Source organism: Hyperoodon ampullatus (assembly GCF_949752795.1).
Source record: "Hyperoodon ampullatus genome assembly, chromosome: 19".
Classification (NCBI taxonomy): Eukaryota; Metazoa; Chordata; class Mammalia; order Artiodactyla; family Ziphiidae; genus Hyperoodon; species Hyperoodon ampullatus.
In genome coordinates, this window is record NC_136932.1 from 3,627,293 (window position 1) to 3,653,381 (window position 26,089).

Consider the following 26,089-nt stretch of genomic DNA (forward strand, 5'->3'; position numbering starts at 1 on the left):
AAATCGATAGAGAATAACGTAAGGTCCCTGTGAAGGCGGGAGGAAATGGAATCCAAAGTGCGATAGGCGTCTGTGGGTAGCCACTGTATATAGCATTGCTTCTGTTGGGGGAAAGCAATTTACATTTCAAATAAGTGACTTACCAACGATCCTAGCTGCTACTGCCATTTCATTTGGTGTAAGACTTCAAGGGTTGTCGGTTTTGCCGATCATTTCCCAAAATAAAAGAGGAGATAGAATGACAGAGTGGACTGCAAGAGCCCCAGTCTTGGCTCAGACACTAAAACATTAGATAACCTTGAATCAGTTGTCACACTTCACCTGTAAAATTAAGAATTTAGGCTAGAAGGTATTGGGGGATGTGTTGGGGGGGTGTTTTAGTTGTCATAACAACTGGAGGTGCCACTGGTTTTTGGTGCCCAGGACCAGTGATGCTGATTGTCTTGTAATACACAGGACAGGTTATCACAACAAGGAATTTTCCTGCTCAAAGCCTGCAGAGTTCCTTGTGAGAAACCCTGGACCATGGCTAGGTAATGTTTTAGGACCTTTCCAGCTCTCAAGTCAAGCTTACATAAGGTGGTACAGCGAGTTAAATGTCCCTTTCAAGCCTTTAAGTATCTTTCAAATCTCAGGGACAGCCCTTTGGTTTTTCTTAGAGTAGGTAGTGGCTTTGGCTTGTTATTGGCTATTTAGGAAGCTTTTTGGACTGGGTGCTATAGCTACCATATGCCAACCAAGATTGAGAAATACAAGTTTGGCTCATCTCCATTCTTTTTCCTTTTATTTCAGGTACTTTTGGAATTTTCAGCCCCAAGGTGAGTCCTCTCTGACCGTTTATGGTTTTATACTAAAAATGTGTAGATGGTATTGTTTACTTCTGCATCTCCTAAATAAGCTTCTCCATAGAGTGGCATTAGCCATTTCTGAGGAAAGTTAGTGGAGTGTTTAATTAACCTTCACGCTGCTGGGCCCCCCTGCCCTGCTTTTTAGCAACAAGAGGCCCTGATGCTTCTGCCTTCTGAATGGATTAGTGCTAGATTATTTTATAGGACCAAAGCTTTAATATGCTTTTATTCCTTGAGCTTAGTTAGATGCCAACAGGATCCACTGGCATTCAAATAAAATGGTGGCTGAGTCCATAATAAAAGCCTTGGGGGGGCCCCAACTCAGCTAATCCTTCATTTGCTCCCGAAATAAATTCCAGTATGTTACCTCCTCGATCACAGTGCCCTTCTACACAGGCCGCCCGTCTGGCAACAGAAAAATGTCAGAAATGGAGTAGTGTTGAAATTCCCACTAGAACAGTGTTATCACATTTTAATATGAGCCTCACTGCAGCCTCAGTGCTTCTAATTGCTTTCAAACCATTGTTTTCCTGCTTTTGCTGGATGAACCCAGCATCTGGCATGATTCTAAACAGTACAACAGACAGCTGTGTGCAAAATTGAAAAAAAAAAAAAAAAAGACAGGAATAGAGCACATTTTTAAAAGGTTCAAAATTGAAATTTTTTTCTGAATTCAGTTTGAGGGGTTGTCTTTAAAGTATATGCATTCTTTATTTTTAGTACACTGGTTGAGAATGTCAGAAACATCATTCTGAATATTAATTATCTCAACTTGTTATAAATGGGAGATTTTTATCTTCTCAGAAAATCACAGAGTTTTAGATTAAACTTGAAAATCTAAAATAGCTTTATGAACTATTTTGCTCTATAACATTTTTTAACCAATTGCAAACTTTTCCAAAATTTTTTATTCTCTTAACATTGTCAGTGTGTCCAGTCTCAGTGAGCAGTAATAGCTTAAAAAATTCAAACTGTGAGTAATGATACGAATTTTATTAAAGTTTAAATTTTCCTAGCTCATACTTTCAAGTCTATATAAGGTTTTCTTTAAAAGCAAATTTTAAGGAATAAAAAACTTTTAAAGCTTTTAAACTCTTGTAAATTAAAGTCATAGCATTTATAATATTTTAAATAATGTGATATGGTGTTACTATATATCTCACTCTCCTAAAGCATTTATGGCTGAAAACATAGATTGAGAATGGAGAATTATATGTAATAATGTAGCAGTTTGCTTTGCAAAATGTGAAATATGTTATTCAAGGAATGGCCCTATAGTTCAGTGTTTAACAGATGTTAACCAAAATCCACAGGGGGCAGAACATGAATGTGAACTGGCAGAAATGAATGGAACTGTGAAGGTAGAATTTCTTACCTAAAGGAGAAATGAAGAATTAGTGTCAGAGATGTGGTATAGTAATGTGTTGAGAAGAGAAGATAATTTTGGAGCTTAGCACAAGGGACTGTGTGGCACTAAAAAGACAAAGGACACATCTTACCAAATTCTTCGAATAGTGGTATTGTAGTCACCTTCCATCATAGGGCAACTTCTACACAGTCTTTCTCTCTTAGAAAGAGAGCAGAGGTAGAGCAGCCAAGGGGACAATTGAAAAGAGTTTATTTAGAGCAGAAAACTATATGTACTTCTTGACAATGATTGGATATCTGTAGCAAATTCTTTCCTCATTTGGAAGTAAATGTAAGGAAAGATCAAATAGTAAAACCCATATTTATGTGTCTTGCCCCCAGCTTTGCTCCTCCCCCTAAGACATTTTCTGGGGATAGAAGAGGAAGGGGTATCTTTTACCTTGCCCTTCTGAGCAGATCTTAGCAGATTGTTTTTTGTTTTTTTTTTGTGTTTTTTTTTTGCGGTACACGGGCCTCTCACTGTTGTGGCCTCTCCCGTTGCGGAGCACAGGCTCCGGACACGCAGGCTCAGCGGCCATGGCTCACGGGCCCAGCTGCTCCGCGGCATGTGGGATCTTCCCGGACCAGGGCACGAACCCGTGTCCCCTGCATCGGCAGGCGGACTCTCAACCACTGCGCCACCAGGGAAGCCCAGATTGTTTGCTTTTGAAATGTAGGGTGGGTGGGAGCAGTAGCAGGTCTATATAAGGTACTATAGGACAATTTAGAATTATGAAAAGAATAGGAATATGTAAGAAGAAGAAGAAATGGCAGAAGGATTTTAAGAGCCCTGGAAGACTAGGTAGTATTGGGAAGAAAGTGAGAAAGGACAGAAATGGTGGCCCCATACTTTCCTAGCATTTTTATCTATGGCAGGAGCCTTGTGCAGGAAGATGATGGGATGAATTTTATTAACTCTATTCATTTGCCTAAATACACATTTGTGTTCTTCAGGATATTTGGACCAGAGTCTGGTGCCTAGAAAGAAAATAGCCCTTAATTATAAAAGATCTCTTATTTATTAATCTCTTTATTAGCACACATTTAAACATCTGGTTATGTAAGTGATGAGTTGACATAATGTGCTGCAAAGGTAACCTTTAAAGAAAGATGCTTGGGAGAGGGGACTGCCTAGACCTAGAGAAGGATTTCCAGCAAAACGTTTCTTATCCATCATTCCATTCAATCCCAGGTTTAATGTGATGGAGGAGGGATCATTGAATAGTATTAGGGAGAGTTTTGTCCCTGTTCTGGAGAAGAAACACGGCATGGTAGAAAGAACATGGACGTTGAGGCCTGACAGACCTGGGCTCAAATCCCACCTGTACCATTTAGCTAAGGTTATGTGAACTTAGTAAGTTGCTTCATTTCTATGAACCCTGGCTTCCTTATCTATAAAACGAGAATGTGCCAGACACTGTGCTAAGTCCTTTACATGCATTATCTTATTTAACCCTTAGAACAGCCCTATGAAATAGGTACTGTTAATATACCCATTTGATAGATGTGGGTACTGAGGCATAGAGTAGTTAAGAGAATTGCTCAAGACCATTCCCCTCAAGGATTCTAACTTGGTCAGTCTGACTTCATAGTATATACTCTTTTTAGAAAAAATAGCAGCTTTATTGAGACATAATTCACATGCCAAAAAATTCACCCTTTATAAGTGCACATCAGTGGTTTTTAGTATGATCACTGAGTTGTGCAACCATCACCATTATCTAATTCCAGAACGTTTTCATCACCCCAGTAAGAAACTACATGGTCATTAATAGTTCCAGAGCCCAATATCTTCATTGCTGTATTTTACTGTCTCATTGCAGGGTTGTCATGAGGACTGGTAGTAATATGTTTAAGCCCTAGCACGGTACCTGGACATGGTGTAGTTTCTGTTTATGGTTGTGTTATTGGTAATTCTTTCCCTCACATTTTCACCTAAATTGTCTTATTGGTCTACTGTCAACTTCCTGAGTGAAGTTCATTTAAAAATAATGAAACAGGAAAAAAAATATATAATCCAAATAATTTATTACTTTAATGTAGAAGGAACATAAATGAAAGAGTTCTTTTAATGGGCTCAAGTACAATTGTAAAACATGGGAAAGGCTTTTTATTTTTATTTTTTAATAAGATCGAGATTCCTTTGATAATTCAAGTCCTGCTTACTTTGAGAACTTTTTCTCTACTTAAATTCACTTAAAGTTACAAAGAAAATTCATTGGAATCTTTGCCATGGAACTTTTACCATTTCAGCAGTCAGATATTCAAAACATGATATTGGTCGAATTTCTAAACAACAATATTAGTTTTACCTTTTTAGATATGATAACAATAGCACTTGATGGCATTGAGCATACTACAGTTTTAGTTAGAAAAAATTTCAATTGCAAGGCATAGTGTTTACAATTTAAAATTTATTGCTATAAAACATCTTCATGAGTATTAGAAAAATTGCCCACCATGGACCCAGAGTCTAAAACAAATGACACAATATTTAAATAAAAATTTAAGAAAGACCAAGGGAATATTATAAATATATATAACAAAATTGTATTTTTTTCTGTCCATTGGTCACTCACATTAAATTTGCAGTAATGGTAAATATGGGCCAGTGAAATTTCTTGCCAGCTTGAAGATTCTCTGAGTATCTGCATGGGTGGTGTAAAGGGTTTATGAGAAAAATATTTGATATATTTCAATATGAAAACTTTCCACCGTGTGAATCTTAAAAATCTTATTTTGAAATGGCAAGCCTATATCCCGTGTCAAAGTAAATTGATACCTATAAATATAGCTTGGCAAAAGCAAATAGTGCAAAGTGAATAAAGAAAATGTTATTATAAAGCCACATTAACTATAGATTAAAAGAGACTTAAAAGGCGTATCAACTAATGTGTGAACCTTATTTGCACCCTGAGTCAAACAAACTATAAAAAATGATACCTATGAGAGAATTAGAAATTTGAACACTGACTGGATATTTTATGTTAAGAATCTACTGCTAATATTTTAGATGTGACAATGGCATTATGTTTATGTTTGTATGCTGTGATATTTAAAGATAAAGTAATAGATGTCTGACGTATTATTCAAAATAATATGGGAGAGGAAGAAATAAATGGGGTGGGGGTGAGACAAAATGAAATGGATCATAAATTAACTCTTGTTGAAGCTGGATAATGTGTACATGGGGGTTTATTACACTGTTTTCCCTACTTTTGTACATTTTTAAAATTCACCATAATGCAAAGATAAAAGAAAAATCTAGGTTGAGATAATTTAAAAATGTAACATTCTTTTGTTTCTATTATGAAACCTGGTACATTAATGCATAAGATACTTTATGTATCTTGGACACAAAATACATAGAATAGTGAGGGATTTTTTTTTTTAAGTTTTTGTTTCAACACATTATGTGGAATCTAAAACAATGATACAGATGAACCTGTTTGCAAGGCAGAAATAGAGACACAGAGGTAGACAAGAAACGTATGGACACCAAGTGGGGGAAAGGGGGAGTGGGATGAATTGGGAGATTGGAATTGACATATATACACTAATACGTACAAACTAGATAACTAATGAGAACCTGCTGTATAGCATAGGGAACTCTACTTAATGCTCTGTGGTGACCTAAATGGGAAGGAAATCCAAAAAAGAGGGGATATATGTATACATATAGCTGATTCACTTTGCTGGACAACAGAAACTAACACAACATTGTAAAGCAACTATACCCCAATTTTTTTAAAAAAGTTTTTTATTCAAGTTTAGTGTTTTGTGAGGGAAAGAGCATGAGCTTTGAAATCAAACCTGAATTCGAATCCCAGCTCTTCTACTAACAAGCTTTGTGAGCTATGACAAGTTACATAACCTTCTCATCTACAAAATCTTGCTAATAATATCTACTTCGCACTTATTGTGAGTTGTAATGAATTTTAATGAGATGATGAACTCATGAGGAGTGCTTGCCACTTGGTAGGCATTTACTGAAGTGGTAGCAAGTATTATTAGGACTATGCAAGTAAATCCATGTGTGGAACTTGGGTAATATATATTTCACATATCTTTCCATAAAATTCATCCATTCCAGCTTAATCCTGGTGTAGGGCCATGTAACTCACCATGTATATATTTGTGAGATTTTGCATTTAAAGGATGTGTGCAGACTTTTTATTAGTAGGCACTTCGGAGGTTAGATTTATGAGCTTATTGCTCTGTAATGTCTGAGACATGTTGAATCGAAGCATAGATGTCACCTTCTCGTCTCTTACTATCACATACTTGGAGCATGTAGTTATGACAACTACAAGAAGCAAGCCATTAAAGCAGCAAAGAAACACCATCTTAGCACTAAAAAAAGGATAGAAAGGTTTCCCTTTGAAGTTGAAGAGAAGTGTTTTTGAATTAATGGAGTGTACAGTGATTTTACTGTTTTATTTATGAAAATACTCTTTGCCTTCATGCCAAAAGGTTTTAGCACAGTCATAAGTAGGATTTACACAAAGAAACATAGCCAAAATTTATGACGTGTTTGCAAATGTAAGAAAAAGTCTGAATTTACAATATTTGTAATTTACTGTTAAGTATCTTTCTATCACTATTCCTGGAATGCTAATATTTTATAAACACAAGTGTTGGTTATGAACCTAGAATATCCTAACCTATACTACTTTTTAAAAAGAAATCTTCCAGAATGTTTTCCATGTCTTTTGGGGATTTAATAGGGGGAAATGTATACAGGACGAATGCTCCTGCCTTTGGCTTTAGCCCAAACTTTTAGCATCAACAATCTTGACAGCTGCTTTTGTGACTTGACTTCCTTTGGACCTTTTTCCCCCTTTCTTTATTTGCTACATTTTATACAAATTAATCTGTAGAAGGTGGACATATACACACACATTGTTTTTGAAGTTAACTACTGACTTTGATACCTTTTCAAATATTTTACTTCCTATATATCTACTGGCTGGGTTTTTTTAAGAGTGGAATAATGCAATGATGCATTTTAAAATTAATGCACTGTTTGGCAACTACTGTCAAAGAGAGGTTTTTTTTTAAATAAAAGGACTCACTTTTTTTCTTTTTAACATTAAAATTTTCTAAGATTTTTATGTCCTTTGTAAATGTCCTATCCTAGGATATAAGGTCTTGAGACATAAGAAAAAGAACTGACTTTCATGCAGGCAAAAGAAGAAATCATTTGAATCAGATGCTGCTGCCTTCTGTATTCCCTACACAATATATTATACACAAGGATGTTCATCTGTAGCATTCTTTGGAATAGCAAAGACTCCAAACAGCCTAAATGTTCAGCAATAGGGAACTAGTTAAAAAAAAGTATGTTATATGCGTTTAATAGAGTGCTGCATAGAGATTAAAGGAATACATATGTGTATCATGGAGATCTCTCCAAGGCATATTGTTAAATGAAGAGGGCAATTTGGACAGCGCGCACACACACATGCATGTATGTGTACTTGCTTTTTTTGTGCGTGTAGGCTATTTTTGGAAGGATATACATGAATCTAACAGTGGTAGTCCTGTTGAGGGGGGTATCAGTGTGAGTACAGAGAGAATCTTCATTATTTATATATTTTGGTACTATTTGAATTTTCACCATGTGCATGAATTATTTTTTTTGGCTAAAAGTTAGTCAAAATAAAAGCGAGATAAATCTATTTGTGCTGATATGAAGCAACCTCCAAGATAAATAATTAGGAGGAAAAGCAGGATACAGAACAGGACAGATGCTACCATTTGTTTAAAAAAAAGACATACTACCCTCACAGACATTTCTTACATTTAGATAGAAAATTCATAGAATACCCAAGAAACATAACAATGGTTGCTCCTGGAGAGAAGAACCAAGAGAAGGGAGGGAAGATGAGCTTTCATTACATGCCTTCTTACAATGTTTGAAATTTTTGCTCTGGGCATACTTAACTTTTTTATTTAATAAAGCTTACTATAGTTAACAATATTGTATTGTGTATTTGAAAGTTGCTAAGAGAGTAGATCTTAAAAGTTCTCATCATAAGAAAAAAATTGTAGCTATGTGAGGTGATGGATGTTGACTAAACTTACAGTCTTGGAGGGGGGAGTCTTTTCTGTTAATATATTTTCAATTCATTAAAGGATATAGAAAATCCAAAAAATTTTTCTCAATATATACATGTATTAAAATCACTATGCTGTACATCTAAAACTAATAAAATATGTTAATTACATATCAATAAAACCGGGACGAAAAAGAAGTGTACCAAAAAAACTTGATTTAACACGGTAGCTTTTTTTCAGTATATTCATAATTTGGTAGTTTATACCCATTCATGCTTTTTCCTTCTTATTTATTTTTATATATGAATTTATAGGCAAGATCCTAATGATGATATAAAATAGCAGCATTCTCTGTTGTTTTGTGTTTGGGAACCAGTAGTATATAGGTGTGTTGAGTTAACTTAGCACTTATAAGTGAATTTTAAAATAAATAATAAAATAGCATCATATAATACCCATGGTAATGATAAAGAATACCTTTTTTGCCCTATCTTAGTCTTTCTTTTTTCCATATGTGCTAATTAAAAGTTCATAGAACTTCTGACCCTTGTCATTATGTAGATTGCAAAGAAAATAAAGTAATTGATAAATTAATGACTGCTTTAAGTTTATTCGATTAGGCTGGAAACTTTTGTTGAGGAAAAAAACTTATAAACTGTTTCTTTTAGATAGAATTATTCCTGGACCAATACAAAAAATCAGGTAAAGAGTACAGTTCCTGAACATAGAATCTTGGCATAAGAATTAATTTACCTCAAGAATTGTGCCTCTAATGAATTTTCATGTGTTGGACACAAAGTATTGAGAGAAATGTCTGGTTAATTTGAATACAAAATTTTGAGTGTTTCTGCTTAAAACTCTTTGTGAATAAGCCCTTGGACTTGAAACCCAGTGAATTTGTTTGATATTTGGAGACTAAAAAAGGTGATGGTTAAGCCCAATTCTATTATAAAGCATTTCACTGTGCTTCCCATCAGCACATACTTCTCTTGGAAACTCATTTAATAGTTATTGTTTACTGGGCTCTGTCCTACTAAAACAGTAAAGGAACTGTTAAGTTTTGTACAAGGGAATTTATATGATGTGTAAAATAAAGATTCCAATCACTGCTAACTCTTGTGAGGCAAAGAGTGGAAGAACCAATCTTAACACACACTTGCCAGCTTAGAAAGTTCTTGATCATAGTTCATCTCTAAAAGGTATTTTCCTAAACTTACAAAGGGATACCACTTACTTTCCTTAAGATTAGTGCAGTTTCCTTGTTAGTGGTACCCCAATAAAGAAGGAAAAATAAATTTTAAATATAAGGAGATACTTTTCCATGTGAAACTTCTGTTCCAAAAGGGACCAACATTGAACAGAACTGTTGATGGTGAGAGGTTTTGGTTGTTGATGTTGTCATTACACACGTGTTGTTTTCATACGTGAACAGGAGTTCCTATGCGGGGGGGCACGGGGAGGCCAAATCTTGTCACCCTTTGCCATTCCAGCTTTAGTGGTATTGGAGGTCTATATTACTCACAAAGAAAACCCACTTTTTCTTCAGTATGTTAAAAGCCGTTTCACATTTTCAGGCCTGCTTATCTTACCCATAATCCACTCTTTATTATATGTTGTTTTACTTTTACGTCTTGGTCTTTTGTAAAAACTTTTCTTATATCTACCTGTAGCCTGTAGATCATGTCGTCCCATTCTTCTTTAGCAGAAGATATTGGAATCCAACTGGCCTTATAGTTTCTCTCAAGAAGAAGTAATGTAAACTGATTGGGATATGATCGATCCTAGTATGCATCAGGACAGGAAGTGGGTGCTAAGGTCTACTACAATTTGTTATTTGGGAGAAAGGAAAAGAGTGGAAGAGAAAGATAAATCAATAGTAATAAAATTGCTACATTCCTGGCTAATTACATATTTTTGAAGCATTTTCCTACTGTGAGACTTAAGCATGATGGTGCCAGAAAGGAAATGCATTCTACAACTAGGCCAGGTCAAAGCTATATTTGGGTGCAGAACATGTTGGCTCACTTTCTATGAAGCAGCATCAAAATACCCAGGAGCCAATAAAATCACACAGAAGGTGCTGGAAAAAAATTCAAAGTATTGATCTGACTAAACCCAAAGTGTTGTGTTAAATTTTGTTAGCATGAGGTTCATGCTAAAAAGTAGTATTTTTAAAAAATCACTGCAACAATGCTACTACAGTACATTTGAACCTATGAATTGGACCAGCGCCTTCTTGACCAAATCATTGACCACATTTGACTTTCTCTATTAATTCCATGCCTAATGTGACTACAATATTCCTACTACTTATAATAATTTATACTTTTTTTTTTTTTTTTTTTTTTTTTGCGGTACGTGGGCCTCTCACTGTTGTGGCCTCTCCCGTTGCGGAGCACAGGCTCTGGACGAGCAGGCTCAGCAGCCATGGTTCACGGGCCTAGCTGCTCCGCGGCATGTGGGATCTTCCCAGACCAGGGCACGAACCCATGTCCCCTGCATCGTCAGGTGGACTCTCAACCACTGCACCACCAGGGAAGCCCCTATACTTTTGATTATAGTTCATTACCTTACTGAAATAAAAAAATACTAATTAATAGCACATGCCATAAATTCAAGTCATTGGCTGTCATTCAGTATGCTTTGCCTTTGAGTAATGATTGTCATTTATAAAGCATGCAGATTTGGAGACTGTACAGCTCAGTGGATTAGAACAAGAGCTTAGCAATCAGACAAGGTGGTGTCAAATCCTGGCACTGCCACTTATGAGTCACTTGTATGACTTTGGGTAAGTTGTTTAATCTCTGTGTCTCAATTTCTTTGTCTGCAACTTTGGGTTAATAATATATAATTAATTATATATCACAGGATTATTTTGAGGATTAAATGAGGTAGTACATAAAGGGTCTTGACCTAAAGCCTATAACCAGTAAGAGCTTAGTAAGCTATTATATTTTTATTATTACTATAGCTGCTTTCTCCTGTAAGTCAAAACATGTTGAAAATTCAGTTGAATAGCTTCATAGTAAGACTTAAACACTGAGAATACAGTGGAAAACAGAATGATGAACTAATAATTCCAGGTAAAGATTGCCTGGTTGCCATATAATAAATGCATTCATTTTACAGTGTATCTACATACTGCCAAATACCTAGGTTTACATGTTTTGAATTCTGTCAAAATCATATTACTATTGAAAATATTCTAACTCAGCAGGTTCCATTTTAGTAGCAGTTGAACAATAACAGTGGTAAATGGAATGTGTTACTGTAAAGCTGGAATGATGGCTGACAGGCTGTAATTTGCTTTATGAAGTGTGCGTTGTCACATATACAATTATCTGGCTTATATTTGTTGCTGTCAGCCCTCCAGTTTGTTAATGTCCAGGAGTTATGCCTTTATGTGAAGCTTAAGAAGGGTTAAAAATCTCAGCATTTTCCCGGGGAGGGGAGGGGAAGGAGCAGGGGGTTCACACAGTGGCTACCTTCTTTTTTCCTTTTTTTGAGGAACTAGGGTGATGCTACACACTGCAGCCCACCCTACTGGTCAAAATGAAAAACTGCATCATACATGATTTTTTTTTTTTTTTTTTTTTTTTAAAGGAGGGAGAAAAAATGAACTTTTCCATTGGCTCCCCTGGGCATTTTCCTCTCCAACTCACCACTGACAGATGTAGTTCCTTTTGGAAATATTATTAAACTATGCTGCCCTTTTTGTTGTTAAATTCACAGGTGTTGTAGTGATTGTGCTCTAAGCATCCAATCAATTTGATTTCATTTCTTATCATTTAGACTGTGCTGTCTCTGCAAATGAGATCCCTAAAGGTTCTTAAGAAGTCTGTTACTCTTTTCATGATTGTACAATTAGTAAACAGTATCCTAAGCTAAAAACTGAGTCATCAGCTCGACTTATTTCTTGTACATTCAAGATCTAGTTAGAGCAACTTTTGAGAAGAATGATAAATGGAAACTTTCTTTACCTGGCCCATCATTTGTTCTGTAGACTTAATGACATTCAGTACTATTATACTCACTGCCAGGGCCTTGGGAAAAAAAAGAATATTTATACATTGAGTTATGGCTAGGTGTAGGAGACAAAAAAGATGGGCAAGAAGTCAGACTGTCTAGAACAGAGAAGAATTTGAGACCTTCACTCTACATGGATTAATCACAAGAACTAACCACGCAAATCCAAATGGATATTTAGAAATCGGTGAAGCCTCTAACATGTTCTGTGGGAAACGCCATACATTTTCTAATGCATGAGTATGTGCAGAATGGTTGTCTAATTTATAAAGGAAGTGTCGACAGAACTTTAGCTTTGGTGTTACAAATGTGCTGCATACTGTGTTTACATGTGAATAATATTTCACATATGTACTCTTAGATTCGTGTTATATTCAGTAACGTAGATGAACGGTTATAATAAGGAATAATAAGCTGCAGTTTTACTAATCTTACCTTAGTTCACCTTTGGAAACTGCACTACTAGGAAATTGGTCCATGAAAATCTGGCAATATTAATGCTATCAAGCATGAAAACTAACTGGATTTGGATCAGGGACCTTTATTTATAGCATTTTATTTAGGATTTATTAGTTTAAAGAAGGAGCTTTGCGTCTCATGGGTTCTTAAATGTTAAGTAGGGTCAGAAGTCATGTGTTCCCTTCTAATGGCAGCAATAAAAACAAAAACAAAAAAAAGCAGACAATTTTACATTAAATTCCCTTATGTTATCCAAAGATAACTTGGTGAAGTAATAGCAAACCCTAGAAAATTTTCAACCATGCCATATAAACAGTTGGTTGCAGATGTGAATAAAGTGTTTACAATATAGCTTATAATTAATTAGAAGAAAAGTAAGTGTTGATGACTTCATACTAACATAAAAAAACACATTGATCCTTTACAAATTGAATAAGCAAACATATATTTATATGTTTTTTCTATTTGTTATTCTTATGTTATTTTTTATGCTTAAACTGCTTTCTGTCTTTTTTTCATTTTTTTCTCATTGCTAATTAAAATCATCATTATGGCCTGTTTTTGTCCCTAAATAGTACCTGCAAGTTCAGAATCAGATGGGTTTGCTGTGAGTCAAAATAGTTACAAGGGGAACATCATCATGGTTCATTTCCCCCCCTGTTTTGTTTGGAATTGAATTAGGAAATGAAAGTTTTTAGCAGTTTAATTCACTTCTCCAAAAAGTTTATGAAGCAGCAACAGCTGGTTGAGTCCATGGCAGAAAAAGCCAACTTCTAGTGGCTAAGCTATTGTTTCAGAATTAAGGGAGAAAACTCATTAGCTGTTACTGAAAACACAGAATAAAAACAAATAGCACAGAAACCCTAGCAAATAATTACCTTACACCTGACACAAAGCTGCTTTATCTTTCTGCTCCAACCCTCAGAAATTCCCAACTTACCACTCTGTGGAGCATGAATGAAATTGAGTTTGACTTTAAGGAAAGAACAATAGAGAAATCATCCTCCTTGTAGGCCCCTCAGCATGATATTCAGCAGAGACTCTGCCACTGAATATACTAAGGGGTGTATCTAGTGCCCAATTCTTATGACACTTAGGATAGAGGAGCAAACAACCAGCTAATAGCAGGTGAACCCTTGATATAGTTCCCCCAGATCTTGTTTAGAAATACAAAAGGAAGGGACTGGAGGTAGTGGATGTGATTAATGGAGATATTGTGTGTTAGGATATATATCTGGATAGAAATATATTGATTCTGAGCAAGTTGCAATGGGAAAGTGTGTCTCTAGTGGCAAGGGGTCTTGCTTGTGAGAAAGCCACTCAGAGCAGATGGAATTCTAAGCCCTAATTGTGGAACTGGTGAGTGGAAATGTCTGTCACTATATTTTGTGATCATTTATGTCTGATCCCACTGGACTATGGTTGTGGCCACTTGGAACTGCGATTATAAGAGCTGTAGATGAAACCAGAGATCACTTGAGATTATGTTTTAAGGAAAAATGATGTTCTAAACTTCAACAAATCCAAAATGACCACAGTAATTGCTGGTTCTTCCATAAAATTTTTCACCCATGCATCTTGAGTAGCTGTAATCATTTTAATTACACGGGAGTGTCTATTTATACAGTGTCACAGGCTTTTTTTCTGTGTGTGCCCAAGGGAGTTGGGCCACTTGATAAGACACTGAAAACACTTATAGCAACATTTCCATCATCGGGAACTAATTACACTTGGATGTAAAACATATTTTTAAATGTTTCCCCCTTTGCAACCATTTTTAATACTGACCTAGGCTCTGTTTTTGCTGCATGGAGTTGGATACCTTTGTTGTATACTTGACGGAGTCATGGTCTTTCGTTTAGCACAGAGGTAGCTGTTAAAAGCCCACCTTGGTAACTATATTTAGATACCATAGGAATCACATGGAAGTGACTTTTCCATCTGATGTTAGTAAATCAGATGGCAGGTATTTTGGATAAGACTTTAAAAATTGAATCCCTAAATGTAACTGGATTGGATCCTGGGACAGAAAAAGGACATTAGTAGAAAAACTGGTGAAATCCAAGTAAAGTCTGTAGTTTAGTTAATAGCGATGTACCAATGCTAATTTCTTGGTTTTGACAAGTATACACTAGTTATGTAAGAAGTTAACATTGGGGAAACTGGTTGAACAGTATATAGGAACTCTTTGTACTGTCTTTGCAATACTTATAATAAATCTAAAACTATGTGAAAATTTAAAAGTTCATTAAAAAAAAAACAACAACAGGGCTACCCTGGTGGCGCAGTGGTTGAGAGTCTGCCTGCCGATGCAGGGGACATGGGTTCGTGCCCTGGTCCGGGAAGATCCCACATGCCGCGGAGCAGCTGGGCCCGTGAGCCATGGCAGCTGAGCCTGCGCGTCCGGAGCCTGTGCTCCGCAATGGGAGAGGCCACAACAGTGAGAGGCCCGCGTACCGCAAAAATAAATAAATAAATAAAACAAAGCCCCTCCTTATTTGTTTTAAAAAAAAAAAAAAAAAAGCCTGGACTGCTAAAATATGTAAGAGTAAATTTGTCAAATTTTTGAAGCATGCAGAAAACTTTGAGTCTAAAGTGATAGCTGATAAATAATGCTCAGTATATCCTACAAATGTTTAATTTTGCTTGGTAACCCAAACTACTACTTTTTTTTAATGGATTTTGGTTTGGCTCAGAAATTTTAAATTCCTTTAACCTCACAGCTCACTTTCGGGTTACCTGCCAGGCAGTCCATTTAGATTGTCTTGATAATATAATTTCAGTAGATTTGCAGTGGTGTTAAGTGGGATAGGGAGGGTGGGAGGGATACGCAAGAGGGAGGAGATATGGGGATATATGTATACGTATAGCTGATTCACTTCGTTATACAGCAGAAACTAACACACCATTGTGAAGCAATTATACTCCAATAAAGATGTTTAAAAAAGAAATTTGAGTATGTTAACCCTCCGTTCAGTATTTGAGAATTTTTCTGCTTATAATAGAAATTTCACAGTGGTACTTTAGTAAAACTATAAGCTTTGTGTCTTGATCAAGTAACCTAGTAAAGTAGAGCATTTCTTTTGGTTCCAACCAGTGACTGTTGTGTGAGGTTGTTTGTTTTTTTAATTTTACTTTTATTCTCCACAATAAACTCCATGGTTTATTTTTAAAGTCCTATATCTGCAGGTGTTCAACTCAGTTATGGACATCTACCTACCATTGAGCGTATGTAGAAGAGTCTAGATATGATCATCTAATTTATGGAAAGAGAAGGCTACAGTGATTCGCTTTTAATCATTTTATATACTCCCTATCCTTCTAGTTTAATTATAGGAAATAAACCTTTAAAGTGAGGCAATACAGATTCTATGTAGGTTGTAGTTTGGTTTCACTGCTCCCTAGTTGAAATCCAGGGCCCAAACTCTACAGTGTTTACTGAGATTAGCACTGACGATTTCCTTTGGAAATTAGTATTTGAGATAATATTAAATTCAGTTGAAAATCCTCTTTTCAAGTTTGTGAAATGAACTGAGCAGCTGTTGGTGTCCTTTTATCAGCAGACTGTACCTCTGTTTGGGGGATTTTAAGGAAAGCCATTTGCAGTGCATAGCCTTTTCTTCTGGTTTCTGAATGAGCTAACATCTTCCTTCTAAACTTTTTAAAGTATCATAATAGCATGGGCCACTTCTACAAAATATAATCCAGTGTATGTTGAAAACACCCAAAAGAGATTAGCATTGTTTTAATTGCATAACTCGGTATTGTATATATATTGCCTTTCATCGAAACCATTTTACAGAACAAATATTACCTTCATAGGGCTTTTAGAATTCCTAAGAGGTTGGTTGCATAGACTGTAAACTAGAATTATAAAGAGAACTTCCTTAAGATTGCAAAACAAGTAGCGATTTAAATTGGAATAGTCCAGCTTCTCTCTAATTTTACTTCTCTTATTTTTCAAAGAAGGAAAGAATATTGACCTTGCTACATTATATTATGTATAGAAGTTTAAACCTTTATGTAATTTATTCTATTTCATTTGGAAATAGAGGCATTCAAGGTAAAGGTTGTAATTGATGGGATATTTATATAGCTATGTTTTCGTTTTAAGTGTGATGGAGAAGTTTCTTTCTGTGGCAAAAGTTCTCCTCATTTTAAGCTAACAGTTTCTAAGTTCTAGTTAGTTAGTCAAATGGAAAATTTCCCATCCAGGTAGGTTGGTTCTTGAATTTATTTATGTTTCTCTTGTGTTAATGGATAGTGGCCACGTCCATCAAGTAAAATATACATATTTTTTGGTGAATACCAGAAGGAATCTACAAAGACTTTTATAAAGATGTCAAAAGTATGACCTTTTTTCTTTTTTTGTCCCTCAGGGGGAGACCAAGCTGAAAATTACCTTGGACAGGACAGCTCCGATGATAATCACAGTGGAACTCATGGCCCTTCTCTCACATCAGATGCACCTTTTTTGTCAGATTATCAGGATGAGGGTGAGTGTCATCTTTCTGGCTTTAGGACGACCATACTTTTATACTTTTTGTCCTGGCTTCGTTGCCTTTGGTCATTTTCAATCCAGCAGCCTTCAGAAGGTTCTCTGTATTGGTAAACACTAGTTCGCAAAGAACAATTATTTGTTTCATTATGGTGCTGATCCTCCTAGGTAATTCAATAGTTCTGAAGTTAATGTACTTAGGGAAACACTAATTCCATATTGGAGCAGGAAGACATCATTATTGATCTTTCTATAAGAACTGTAGCTGAAAAGCTAAGAGGGCATTTTAAGATTGCAGAGCCCATTTTACCATTCTTTCAGATTTTTTAGCTTCACTGAGTTTCATGAGAATTAGAGCTTTCATTTAATGATTATTAGTTTATTGATTTATTGTGGATTACTTGAGACCCTTGAGCTTATCATATTATAATAAGATATCATTTTTACCCATGCTTTCACATACCTCTGACCATATTGGTGTTGCTCAAGGGGAAGGGAAGGCCACAAGAACCATAATGCAAATCTTCCTGGAGCATCAATTTTATTTGGAGATTTGGGAATGGGAAGAGTTAAATAATTCAACCCTTATAAACATTGTATTAGAAACACATTGGTATGTAACAGAGTGGAAGGAAAATATATATGAATTTTTAAGATACATGAATATAAAAGTTTTGGCGTGGTGGCTGCCAGTTTCTGGCTCAGGCTCAACTGTTCCAGGGGTGGGAGGTTCACAGTGCCTCTTCTGGCATTTGGCCACTTGACCAGAAGGTTTGATCATCACTGATACACATGGTTATCTTATCAAAGTCTCTCTTGTGCCTTTGCAGTGTGGGTGGGGGGGAGGTAGAAATGCTACTAAACTGGATATTAAATTGAAAGCTTATTATTCACTTAGGGATTGAGAGTAAAGTTGGTAAATTATTCCTTATTTTTCTTTATTAGTCTGTGATCTTTCTATTTATTTTTCTTCCAAATTTCCCTCCGACTTTGGCATTTTCCAAGTGTTCATAATCCCCACCTTCCCTTCTGTTTCTAATTTATCACTAATTCTTATTTCATTTGGCCCTTTCAGTGATTCATATTTTCTCCCTTTCGTTGAATTGATAACCACCAAATGAGAACTGTGGATTCAGTCACACAGAAACAGTGTATTTTGCTTGAGCTTTGTGTACTAGCACAATTAGTAATACCCAAGTTTTAGAAATTGGGCCTTAATGTGAGATCTGTATATTGGTTCAGGTAAAAACATTGTTTGGACTGAAAGCTTAATAATTACATTGGTAGCTGATTAATAATTATAGAAAATTAACAGTGCAAAACATTTTAAAAAAATCAACCTTTCATTTGTTTTTTTTTTTTTTTTTTTTTTTTGCGGTATGTGGGTCTCTCACTGCTGTGGCCTCTCCCATTGCGGAGCACAGGCTCCGGACGCGCAGGCTCAGTGGCCATGGCTCACGGGCCCAGCCGCTCTGCAGCATGTGGGATCTTCCCAGACCGGGGCACGAACCCGCGTCCCCTGCTTCGGCAGGCGGACTCTCAACCACTGCGCCACCAGGGAAGCCCTTTCATTTGTTTTTGATCAATCTAATGCTTGACAGAATTAGAACAATAGTACCTCATTAATGCATAGGTCACTTATTTGGTATTTCCAACTTTCCCAAACACAGCTGAGAACAAAATAAGTAAGCCAGAAAGACCTCTAAGTGAAAATAAATGTTCCTGAGTCCCAGGTTAACATTTATGTACCCTACTCCTGGGAAAGCCCCTGAGGCCCTCACTGGCGATTCCTCTTCTTACAAATGTCTAACCATTACAATGTTTTGACTTCTCAGCCTACACAGTAGAGTGAAGCATCCAGTTAGAAGAAAAAGTACTGTAAAGGCATCAATTAACAAATAGCATTGAGGAAAGAAACAGGAAAACAATTAAAATTTGTTATAGAAAACAAAATCTATAAATAAAACTTTTTTTTTTTTTTTTTTTTTTTTTTTTTTTTTTTTTTTTGGCCGTACCGCATGGCTTGTGGGATCTTAGTTCCCTGACCAGGGATCGAACCTGTGCCCTCAACAGTGAACGTGTGGAGTTCCAACCACTGGACTGCCAGGGAATTGCCACAAAATTTATATAAGAACTAAAAAAACATAGTAGCCTGGGGCCCTATTGTACTGGAGAGAGAAATGGCCCGAACTCTCCCCTAAGAGCTCAGTACCTTAATAAGGTAAAACTTTTAGCTAGCTTTTATTGAGCACTTACTATATGCCTTGCATTTGTGTTCTAAGTACTTTTCATTTATCATCATTTAATCCTCAGAACAGCCTAAGAAGTAGGTATTAGAATTATCCTCAATTTACAGATAAGGAAACTGAGACCTAGGGAAGTTAATTTGCAAACTGAGACCTAGGGAAGTTAAGTTATGTAAGATCGAATAGCTAGTAAGTAGTATTACCAGGATTTAGGTCTACACAGTCTTGTTCTAGGACCTCTGCTCATAACCACTCTGCTATCCTTACCACTGTCCTTATCTGAGTTATCAAAAAAGATGGGGGCTTCCCTGGTGGCGCAGTGGTTGAGAGTCCGCCTGCCGATGCAGGGGACACGGGTTCGTGCCCAGGTCCAGGAAGATCCCACATTGCCGCGGAGCGGCTGGGCCCGTGAGCCATGGCCGCTGAGCCTGCGTGTCCGGAGCCTGTGCTCCGCAACGGGAGAGGCCACAACAGTGAAAGGCCCGCGTACCAGAAAAAAAAAAAAAAAGATGGATTCATATTCCAGATATTTTGGTTAAGACTGTATAGATACACATAGTATGTTTAAAATATTTTCATTAAAAATAGTTGAAATTAGGGCTTCCCTGGTGGCGCAGTGGTTGAGAGTCCGCCTGCCAATGCAGGGGACGTGGGTTCGTGCCCCAGTCCGGGAAGATCCCACATGCCGCGGAGCGGCTGGGCCCATGAGCCATGGCCACTGGGCCTGCGTGTCCGGAGCCTGTGCTCCGCAACGGGAGAGGCCACAACAGTGAGAGGCCCGCGTACCGAAAAAAATAAAATAAATAAAAAATAAAAATAGTTGAAATTAAAGAAAGTAATTAGTGTTGAAAGATGTAAACCTATTACCTGGAAAATTCCATAGTGGAAACTTTGTTCCATAATAGTTCCCCAATAGTATTAATAATAGTAAAATTTTACTTAATAGATTTTTATTTTCAGTTCTGTGCATACAAGTTAACAGAATTCCCAAAGTGACACTGTCAGTGGTAGAGGTAGGAATAGACTTGTTTGTGTTAAAAATTTGACTGTAGGATGATGAGATAATGTTTAAATATGAGTTGCTGCAAAGCATTGAATCTAGCACAGTGCCTGAGTGACTGATGCATAATAGGCACAATAAATGTTTGTCTCCTTCCCCTGAAAAATAAAGATATGTATATTTCCTGTGAAATTAAAGAGAAGCTTATAAAGATGTTAAAATTTTAAGTAAACTTTATATCCTATTTAACTAGATTGCACCATTATGGAGAACAGTAATACTTGATATGCTATTTATTCATTATTTTAACAAATACTTATTTAGAGATTATAAGGTAATAGCAAGGCACTGTGCTAAGCTGTTAGTGAAATAGGCAGTAAAAAGTCAAACACAGTCCCTGCCCTCATGGAGCTGTCCGTCTCATTGGGAAAACACACTATTAACAAGTTGACAAATGGACAAATATAAAGTCAGTGTCTTCACTTGCTGATGAGACAGCTAGGGTGATCCTTTAGGAAGAAGAGATTTTTCTAAAATTTTCTTTGTGGTGACATTATTTTAGACTTTTGGAATTTTTATTTTTATTAGAAAAATGAAAGGTCACTGTTAAAATATTTCAGCTTTGTTGCTTTCCACCTATAGCCAGAGCAGTGTCCTAAACGAACAACAATGCAAGGACACACAGTCTGACCCATATGCCCATAACTCCAGTGATGAGAGGCAGTAACCATGCATGGTACATGTCGTGTTTGGGTCATGCTTTTGTGAAAACTACAAAGAGCTCTAGAAGAATATAGAAACCTGGCCAGGTGCACTGCATAAAATAAAAACCAAGGTTACAGGCTAAACCATGCATAAAAATGAGAGCATGTTGCTACCTAATCACAATTCCTTCTCCACTTCCTTAGTAAGTGCTGTCAGTCTGAGAATGTCAGGCTATAGCCTATGGAGAGACACCTACAAATAAGAGCATGACCCCATCATTAGGAGTGAAAACTTGCTAACAAGTAGTAATATTTAGATTTATAGACTTAGGAAGGCATTGTTTCTACCATATTGAAGGAAAAAAATTTAGTATGAAACATTCAATACAATAACTGTACAAAAGCCAGCCAACTATGAAGCTCAAGATCTGATTGCTTTCATCATCCAAAATGTACAATATATTTTAATGTGTCTATAAATTTATTTCATTAGTATTATGAAGAACCCCCATGTACATACATTTTTTAAAGATGGGTTAGGGAAAATGATTGTTCTATAAGAGGGTATAGTAACTCCTTCTCAAAGAAAAGGAAAACATAAAATTATTTTATAAGGGAAGAAACCTAAAATCTATAATACTGTATTATGTATCATGTATTATTACATTCTAATTAAAGAAAAGGTAATGAATGATATTGGGCAGATATGTCTGGGAAGAAGTGAGAAAGAATGTTTTTATAATTTATTTTTACATCAGGATGTTTAAAGGTTAGAAAACGTTCTTATTCTCCAGCAAAATGAAAAATAGAATTGGAAAAGTAAAGACCTGTAATAAGTGAAGAGCCTTTATTGACCAATTTATTAAATGCTACTTGATTTAAAAGAAATTTTAGACCTGTTAATGTACCAGTAGTGGCCATTTTCAACTCCATGACTTTTCTGAAAGATACATTAAAAAACATAGAATATTTTGAAAATAAAGAGAATCAGTTTTTTATGGCTTTATTTTTAGCACTTTTAGAAAACATTTCTCTGCTTTCAACTTGGTTCTGAAATAGAAGTCAGTTTTGGATTTAATATTATGAATAACAGACTAGCTTTTGTTGATCACTGTATGTTTTATTTCTATAATAATAAAAACAGGAATAAGAAATTATTTTAGTATCTTCACTAAGGGAAAGAAGAATATATTTTAAACAAAACTTTTATTATTGTGAAATTAAAATGAAAGTTTAATTTATTGATTAGATTTTTGTGGCTGGAATTCATGCTTGTCTTAAGTTTCTTTGTACCAGAATTAGAATCTTAGAGTCTGAGAGCTGGAAAAGATGATGGTCATCTAGTAACAGGAACAAGTTATTGAGCATTTACTATGCTGTACTAAGTGCTTTTCGTGCATTATCTCATTTAATTCTCAAACCAGCTCAGAGAGAAAGGAACTGTTATCCCCATTTTACAGATAAAGAAATTAAATGAATTGGCCAAGGATGACATGCCTAATCTATGGGAGGTAGTGGGTGGGGGTAGGATTCCAGTAGATTCCAAAGCTGCTGCTTTTTGAAGACCTCTGATTAGCTGGTTGTTTGACTTCTGAAACACCCACTCTTATGGGCTTTATGTATCATTCTCTTATTGCTTTTATTTCACCGAATATAATATTTATTTAAAAATAAATGTGTTCAAAGGTAATTATCCTCTAAAAACTGCTTTAACTTCATCGTGCAAAATTTGATATGTACTAATTTCATTATAATTCATAATTCCATCTAAGTATTTTGTAATTTCTTTTATGATATCCTTTTTAACCTATGTGTTATTTAGAAGCGTTTTTGTGTGTTTTTTCCTGGTTTTTGTTTTGATTTGTTTTAGTTTCTAGGGATTTTTAAATCTGCTTTTTTATTTTTTTATTTTTATTTTTCTAATTTTATTATGTAAGAGCCTAAAAACATAATATATACTATTTATATTCTTTAGACTTTATTGAGACTTCTTTTGTCGCCTAGTAATAGTTTGTGCTTATGTGCTATGTGCCTCCTGAAGTATTCATTGAATACACTCTTAACTATTTCTGTACTTGTAAATAATGTTCTTCAGATCTTTTGTATCCTAGCTTTCCTTTTATCTGCTGGAAAGCTTGTGTTAAAATTTCCAATTATAGTTGTAGATTTATCCATTTTTCCCTGTTTTGTTTTACATTCTCAAGGTCATGTTTTAGATACCTATAAAGAGGTCTAATTATTTTAAAAGGTTTCCTCTTATTGAGCTGAAATCCTATCCCTAGAACTTCTGCTAATTAAGCTAGTTTTGCCATCTAAGTCTACTCATAGCACCCCTGATAGACTTTATATTCAGTGAGGATAAGAAATGTTTGTTCACAAGCCAGTCTGAGACCCCATTGCTATGAGTTGTGTATAAGGCCTGATTTTACTGTATAAATTATATTGTTTCACAGAATAAGTAAACTGTACTTCTTACAGTGTTTACAGAGGTATGTGAATTAATGGTGCAGTGATTAGTAGTAAGTGACCTCTCTGATCAGGTAAACCTTAGGCTGAATACTGCTGACAGCTTTGGAGGAAAATGCCTGTGTTTTATGGCTGCTTTACTTGGAATGTTAGAAACCTATTGCAGGCTCAGTCATTGGTATCCTGGTAGGTTGAAAGAGTTAATGGCTTAAAAACAGCAAGCCATTTGCTTCCTTCTCACTGACGGGGTCAAGCCCATTGCTTTCTTCATGTGTATTTTTCTTAAATTACACAAACTATATGAACATATTTAGAGTTGTTAGTTCCTTTTTATTCTATTATATGAAGATAATGAAAGTGACTCAGATAGTCCCTCTCCACATATGATTATGTAAATAAACATACATACATTCAAACAAGCATTATCTCATTTTCTTTTTATTCTTCAGACACTTGCTTTCATCTTTGTTGCGTGCAGGTATATTTTTCTTTAATAAAGGCACATGACTCCTGTCAACCCTAACAGAAGTTATATCCATGTGTTTAGAGTACACACTGTGGAACACAAAACTGATTTCCATGTCTGTGTTTTGAGGGTCAAAGAACAAATTCCTACTGTAAAACACAAACTTTCATGAACATGGTAGATTTCTGAGCAAGTTTCTGTTGGCTTCCAGTGAGTCCATCAGATTTCAAATCATTGGGAGAAATTAAGGACTCAATGGTGAGTTAACTGTGATAAGGGTAAGTAAGCTGTCATTCAGGATTGCAGCGGCCTCCTTCATGAAGATAAATGTCTTATTAGATCTAAGACATCATGTCGTTTATATAGTCTGGTATAAATCACAGATGAAGATGACAAACTGGGTATCAAAGTTGACAGTAATTTATATAACTTAAACAAATGATTACCAAGGATTATACATGTTTTGTGAAGAATAAGAAAACAATAACAATTATCCGTCTATGAACTACCCATTTTTCATTCTTCAGCCCAGCATGTTGGGCTGTTGGTGCGTGTTTAAACTCTAGTGTTCTGTCCAGTGCTCAGTAAAGCACTCTCACATGTGTTGATGGTTGGATATCTTACATAATACTTCTTTCACTAGGAAAAACCCCTTACAAATTTAACCCACGTTTTAACATTAAAACCGTGGCATTTTAGAAATGGAAGAGACTTGGTAATCACCTGATCTAATCTCTGTTTTTCCAAAGAGGAAACTACATTTTTTAAAAGGCTGAGTGCCTGGTCTTATGGTCAGCAAGACAGAACCAGTACAGAAACCAAGGCCTGGCTGTGGCCTCCCCTGACCCATACTATGTACCTTCCCTCCCCTGCATGATCTCAGCATGCTTTTCAGCGCAGACCCAAACAGCTTTGCCTGACCATGGACCTTAAGCTATTTCTCACAAGTTTCAGTTAAGTCCTTCAGACATGTGTGTCTCTCTGGCCTATGTATGTTCTTATCTTCTTCCCAGGATGATTTGGAAGCACTATATTTTATAAAGAATTTCAAAGGGCTCCATTAAATGCTAACAATTATAACTGTGAATAGCATACAATTAGTTTCTGAATTGACTTGACACAGAACTAATTCGTTATCTTTTTTGGCCTTTGTCCATGTTATAGATTTTAATATACTGCCAATGAAGAGCTAGTTATTGAATACCTATATTGAATACCTTTATTCAATCGTGAGTTTAGAGGCTGTGTGGAGGATACAAAAAGAAATAAGATGTGATTCCTTTCCTTAGTGAGCAAATAATCTAGCTGAAGAGAGGAGACTAGACACCCCCACTATAAAGTATATGGTACATAATCACAAGGGCTGATTTTCAGGGACAGAGTTTTCAGAAAAAAACCCAACTGGTTGGACTTGCAGTAGTTTGGAAGAAAGTCAAGATAAGATTTGGCCTGTGCTGTAGCCAAAGTGTTTTTAGAAATCTTTTCCAGACTGGGAGTACGAGCAAAACCCCATTCTTTGAAAGGTCAAACATTTTTTGAGCTTCCACTATAATTAGTAGTGAAGTAACAGTGGCCATCTTTAAATGCAAATAGTTGATTTTTAAGTGAGTGATTTGGCTGATGAGATTAAGCTTTTTCATATTGCTCAAGTATTCTTTGTTTCTCTCCAAATTCTAAACTAGTCAATGAGTGTAATGGTAATATGAAAGTCCTAGAATATATCATTACTGAAGTTGTTAGCGTGGTCATTACAGTGGTGGTAAAATGATATACAGTGTTTTGGTTGCTAATGTAGTATATTTATCTGATGGATATATAAATGAGTCAGAGGCAGACCATCCTTCTTCAAGCCCCAAACCCACTGACCATTTTTATCTCAAAGTTTAATATTCACTTAAATGTGAAAGAA

The 26,089-nt window shown here is 35.8% G+C and overlaps 1 protein-coding gene across 1 annotated transcript in view; it reads left to right on the forward strand.

Annotated features, from left to right (window-relative positions):
* SKAP1 (src kinase associated phosphoprotein 1) overlaps positions 1 to 26,089 on the forward strand; it is a gene marked incomplete at both ends in the record, with an annotated part of 284,039 nt that overhangs the window by 61,392 nt on the left and 196,558 nt on the right. The window contains 2 exons of the mRNA XM_079725971.1: positions 793 to 818; positions 17,180 to 17,296. Of these exons, the coding sequence (XP_079582097.1) occupies positions 793 to 818; positions 17,180 to 17,296 (143 nt within the window). The remainder of the gene's footprint in view (positions 1 to 792; positions 819 to 17,179; positions 17,297 to 26,089) is intronic.